General features: G+C 47.3%; 1 protein-coding gene across 1 annotated transcript; it reads left to right on the forward strand.

The window, feature by feature from the left end:
• The first annotated feature begins 1,196 nt into the window (after positions 1-1,196).
• On the forward strand, positions 1,197-2,492 carry LOC113693001 (uncharacterized). The gene has a single exon (XM_027211597.1). The coding sequence runs from the start codon at positions 1,197-1,199 to the stop codon at positions 2,490-2,492; it is 1,296 nt and encodes a 431-aa protein (XP_027067398.1).
• Positions 2,493-6,024: the final 3,532 nt, after the last annotated feature.

A 6,024-nucleotide genomic window follows, 5' to 3' on the forward strand; every position in this document is an offset into this window, starting at 1 on the left:
TCTCCCGTGGCAGGCCGTCAATGGAGGGTCTACGGAAAGACTTCATGTCCGTTGGCTTTAAGGGTTCTTTCTCGTTGGGACTGCTTGACCCCAGGCATGTCCTAATCAGATTCGACCTCGAAGACGATTTTCATAGATGTTGGCTGCGCGGTTTCTGGACGTTCCATGGCTTTGCAATGCGTGTGTTCAAGTGGTCTCCCACATTCTCTGCAAATATTGAATCCTCTATAGTACCGGTCAGGATCCGGCTCCCGTTTCTCCCTGTCCACCTCTTTGGAAAAGAGCCTTTGTTCTCCATTGCTCGATTGGTTGGCGAACCCCTGCGCCTAGACGCATCCACAGCGACATTGTCGCGGCCTAGTGTGGCTCGCATCTGCGTTGAAGTTGATCTGTTACAATCCCTCCCCCAACGGGTGTGGATTTGGAACGGGTCGACTGGTTTCTGGCAGCCTACCAGATTATTGCGAAAGTTGCAGGAAACTTGGCCACTCCGCCAGTTCCTGTCGATCGCAAGATCATGTTGTTAATCACCGGGATATCCTGGCTACGCAACAACAAGTCGGGCCTGCAAAGGATTCAATCCCGCTGGAGGCGACAGATCAACCTAAAGAACCAGAGCTGACTGTGGCTAGGGTTTCAGCCGAAGTAGTACATCCTGACACTGGGGATCAGGGATCCGCCCAACAATACGTCTCTAATGCGGATACCCAGGGACGACACAACTTAGCGGCCCAACCGCAGCGCTCTACAGATGCAATCGCAGAAGCAGCGGCTGCCTGCTCTGCCCATTTGGTTTCGGCAACGGTAGTGAGTAATCCCAAGGGGACCGAGGTTCTGCCCTGTCCGGTCCCCTCAGAGTCTCCAAAGCCTTCGGCCTTTCCGCCGGTACTGAACAAGCCTCTTCCTTGCGACATAAGGGATGATCAATGCCTTTGGCGACGCAGACGGGAAACCCTTGACTCACTTTCGGATGCTGAAGGACAACAAAGGCCTGCTCGTCCACGTGCAGTTTTGACGGAGGACTTGGTAGCCTTCAAAAAGAGGATCGACCACCTCTTTCCGGTTACTCACAAAGAGACACAATTAGCCAAAAGGGGTCGGCGCAGACGATTCTGGAACTTGCCCAAAACAATTGTCACCCAGCAGTCTTCGAAGGTAGGCACTGATTTCCCCTCATCCTTTACTTAATGATTAATATGCTAGTATGGAATATCCGGAGAATTGCTGGCCGTGCCTCAATTCGCTGTTTGAAGAAGCTGTTACGTTTACATTCAGTAACTTTTCTAGTCATCATCGAGCCGATGGTTGATGCTGGTCAGCTAGATGATTTTACGTCCCGTTTTGGTTTTCACCTTGGGGTATGTAACTCCTCCAATAAAATATGGGTAATGTGGCGGTCTGGCTTTGCTGTAAATGTTTTAGTAAACAATGACCAACTTATTCACATGCAAGTTTGCCATGATTCTTGGACCTTTGTTGCTCACGGGTCCTTTGTTTATGGCAAATGCTCGCGAGTTGAACGTCGCGCCTTATGGTCAGCCCTGGGATTAATATCGGAGGAAATGGGGACTAAGCCGTGGCTTGTAGGAGGCGATTTCAATGTTGTAGCTGCTGCTGATAAATATGCCGGACAGGCTGCACAAGACTTGACCGCAATGGCTGAGTTTGCTGAATGTATATCTGCATGTGGTCTCAAAGAGATTCCCTTCTCGGGCAGTCGTTACACTTGGACTGGTATCCGCCAAGGCAGGAGAATCTGGAAGCGTTTAGATAGACTCCTGATGAATCTGGAATGGCAACGTCGTTTCTCTGGCAGCGTAGTGAAACATCTTAATCGCGCTACCTCAGACCATAGCCCACAGTTATTGCAACTCTCCCCAGGGTTCCCCACTGGGCCGAAGTCGTTTCGCTTCCAAGACATGTGGTTAAATCACCATGGTTTCCTCATGGTGGTTCGCCAGTGCTGGGATCAACCGACAGATGGATATGGAATGTTTCATTTTTTCCTCAAATTGAAACGTTTAAAGCAAGCCTTGCGTACTTGGAACCAAGATGTATTTGATAATATTTTCGAGAAAGTCTCCAAAGCTGAGGAGGAAGTAAGGCTAAAGGAGTTGCAACTTGAGGTGACAGATTCGGATGAGGCTCGAGTGCAATGGAGTCAGGCCCAGGCTGCACTGCTGAAACACCTAACTGATGAGGAAACTTTCTGGAAACAGCAAGCCAGAGTGAAGTGGCTGAGGGAGGGCGACGCAAATACTCGGTATTTTCACTCCCACCTGTTGGATAAGCGGGCACGGCTCTCGATCACCAGGATCTACAATTTAGAGGGTGAGGTTGTTGAAAGTGCAAATGACATTGGGACAGCGGCAGTGGCTTTCTTTCAATCGCTGTTAGCGGAGGTTCCACCAATAAACAACACTGCTATTTGCAGGCTGCTAGAGGCCATCCCACCTCTTGTTACCCCAGATCAGAATGCGCAACTCATCTAGGAAATTACGCTAAAGGAAGTGCGGCAAGCTGTCTTTGAACTCGATGGCCAAAGTGCAGCGGGTTGTGATGGATTTTCGGGTAATTTTTACAAGCGCTGCTGGGATATAATTGCACAGGATGTCCTCCAAGCTGCTCGGGAGTTCATGTGTGGTGTTCCAATCCCGAAGGGAATAGCGAGCACTCTGATCCTCCTATTGCCTAAAAAGGAGGCTCCGCATTCTTTTGCGGACTTCCGGCCCATAAGCCTGTGCAACTTTATCAACAAGGTATTCACCAAAATCCTGAGCAACCATTTAAAAGTTGTTCTCCCAACAATTATCTCTCTTGAGCAATCGGGCTTCGTCAGTGGCAGGGATATCACTGATAATATCTTGCTTGCCCAGGAGCTGGTGAATTCCATAGACAAGAAGGCCCGGTGTCACAACGTCATTTTCAAGTTAGACATGATGAAAGCTTTTGATCGAGTTTCGTGGGATTTCCTCTCCCGATTATTGCTTCAATTTGGCTTTCACTCCCACTTTGTCTCTTTAATTATGAACAACCTCACATCTGCATGGTTTTCAATATTGGTCAACGGTCGACCTCATGGTTTCTTTCAAGCTAAGCAGGGATTGAAGCAAGGCGACCCGTTATCCCCCTTCCTCTTCATCTTGGTGTCTGAAGCTTTAAGCCGAGGGGTTAATAACTTGGCTCTGCAGCGGAAGTTACAGCCTTTTGCTTTGGGCACCACTGCCCGACGGTATCGCATCTGGCTTTTGCAGACGATATAGTCATTTTTACTCGGGGGGACAAGCGCTCGGTGCAGTCTCTCATGGGCTTCTTGGAGTTGTATCAACACGGCTCCGGTCAGCGAGTGAACAAGGATAAAAGTTTCTACATTGTCTCTCCGAAGTGTCCTTTGGCGGCTAAAAGGCTTCTAGCTCGGAGAACCGGCTTTCAATATAGGGGACTTCCTTTTGTCTACTTGGGATGCAAGCTTGTGAAAGGAAAAAGGAGGATGGAGCATTTTCAGCCTTTGATTGATAGGATACAGGCTAAGTTGGCTGGATGGAAAAACCGGCTCCTGTCGCCAGGGGACGGTTAATTCACATTAAGCATGTGCTATCTTCTATACCCATCTACATTCTGGCCGTCTCGGAGCTCCCGCGAGGTGTGATTAAGAGGATTGAAAAACTAATGTCCACTTTCCTTTGGGGAGAGGTTGAGGGACGTGACAAGCGTCATTGGAGGAAATGACAAGCATTGTGTAAGCCTACCCAAGAAAATGGCCTAGGCCTCCGTCATTTACAGGATGTCCAGGATACTTTTGGGTGCAAGCTATGGTGGAAAATGCGCACTTTAGATACCTTGTGGACCAGATTTATGCGTGCGAAACATGTCGCAGTCACGGAGCATCTAACCACTGCTCCTGCCAGCCAGACAAGCTCAGCTGTTTGGAAGAGAATGTTGCGAGTTAGGGACTTCGTTGAGGAACATTCGCAAACCTTGATTAAGAATGGGAGTGCTTCCTTCTGGTATGACAACTGGATCGGCTCCGGTCCATTGGGCAAGCATCGCTTGCACGTCCCCTCCCCGAACCTCTGCCTTCGGGATGTATTGCACGAAAACATTTGGCACTTGGACCAGGTGAGCCTTTCCAGCGAGGAGATGTCGCGTATTCACCATTCACAGGTGCGGCTCAGTCCGGGAGCTGCTCCTGACTGCCTAATCTGGTGTCCTACTTTGCATGGGGGCTTCCAAATATCTTCTGTGTTGGAGAGCCTTCGTGATCACTCTCTCCCAATGCCTTCCCGCGTGTTGCTCTGGAATAAACGCATACCGCTGAAAGTTTCGGTATTCATGTGGAGACTGCTTAATTGCATTCTGCCTTTCCCTGACATTTTGCAGCGGTTGGGCTTTAATTTACCCTCCAAGTGCCCTTACTGCGAAAGTACCGACACACTAGCCCATTGGTTTGTGGAATGTTCTTTGGCAACCCAAGTGTGGGGAAAGCTGGAACAATTGCTAGACATCCGGGCACCTTCTCATCATGATATCATACTGAAACTTCAAGCCTAGTGGAGCAACATTTCAGGTAAATCTGCCATGGCAATGCTGTCACACATTGTCCCCTTATTTGTCTGCTGGGAACTTTGGAAGGCACGTAATCGGGCCATTTTCGATGCTACTACGCCGTCGGCAACTCATGTTGTGCGCCAGATCCTGCGTTTGATACACTTGGTGGCCCTTGCTCACTCTCTCTCCTTGGCATGCATGGACGATGACCGGCTTCTGAAACGGGGAGTTGTTCCTTGTCTTAAAAAGGCAAAATCTATGCAAGTCCTATCTCTTGCATGGGCTCCGCCTCCTGCATCTTACGTCAAGCTCAATATTGATGGCTCTTCAAGCGGTAATCCTGGAAACTCTGGCGAGGGGGGCATTATACGCGATCAGCATGGCCACGTTCTTAGTGCTTTCTCCTCCTTTTACGGGTTTCGGACAAATATGCAAGCAGAGGCCATGGCTCTTCTTGAGGGTTTACATTTATGTATCTCCTTAGGTATGCAGTACATAAAGGTGGAACTGGATTCTCTTGTTCTACTAAATGTCATTAATGGGGAACGCAGGTGCCCATGGCGCATTGATGAGGTGATAGCTAGGGCTCAAGTAGCCCTTCGTCAAGCTTCCTTTGAATTAACACATTGCTACAGAGAAACCAATGCTGCAGCTGATAGCCTTGCAAAACGAGCGGTTTCATCTGGCGACTCGAATGTTTTTGATGCCCTCTCTCTTCCTACACTCACAACAGGCCTCTGTAAGCTAGACTCTAGGCAGTACCCCTACATTCGCTATGTAAGAGTGTGATCGCTCCAAACTTGTAAGGGTTTATTTCTAATAAAGCTTTGAGGGGTGGCGTCCCTCCCCCGGTTTGGGGTTTTGCCAAAAAAAAAAAAAAAGTGCACAGTCTCATAAGTGTTAAGTGCGTAAACCCTTAACTATGTTAATTTATTACAATAAAGAGTCTAAACATTAGACCTAAGTGATAACTTCTAGCAAAGATCATTTTCTCATTTAGTGAAACACATATGTCAACTTTAAACATTTACTAATTTTGTTATCGGTCAGGAATTAGGGTGAGATATTCACGTGGACTTAAAGCTTTCTGAATCTAGTTTTTGACACCATAAACATTACTTAATTCTAGTTTTCTACATAAAGATGTGCTTAAATTACTAAAATGTATTCCTTAATTGTTTGAAATAGTAGGATGGTATGAGATTCGTACAATCGGATCGCAATCCCATAGATTTTGCTCTTTTAAGGCTAAATTTTAATTTGAGTTGCGATCCGGAACATGAATTGTAGGATATGGTGATTTTACGGCTATGTTTCAAACTAAGTGATTTCTGTTATGAAATAATTAAATATTGTGAATGTCTATGACATTTATCTCATCTCCAAAATGATGACAAGTCTTTCACGATCTTTGAGATGATAAAGTTACCACGACTCTTGAGGTGCTAAAGCTATTAGACTTTTGATAAAACTATC

This window comes from Coffea arabica, chromosome 1e, assembly GCF_036785885.1.
Source record: "Coffea arabica cultivar ET-39 chromosome 1e, Coffea Arabica ET-39 HiFi, whole genome shotgun sequence".
NCBI classification, from domain to species: domain Eukaryota; kingdom Viridiplantae; phylum Streptophyta; class Magnoliopsida; order Gentianales; family Rubiaceae; genus Coffea; species Coffea arabica.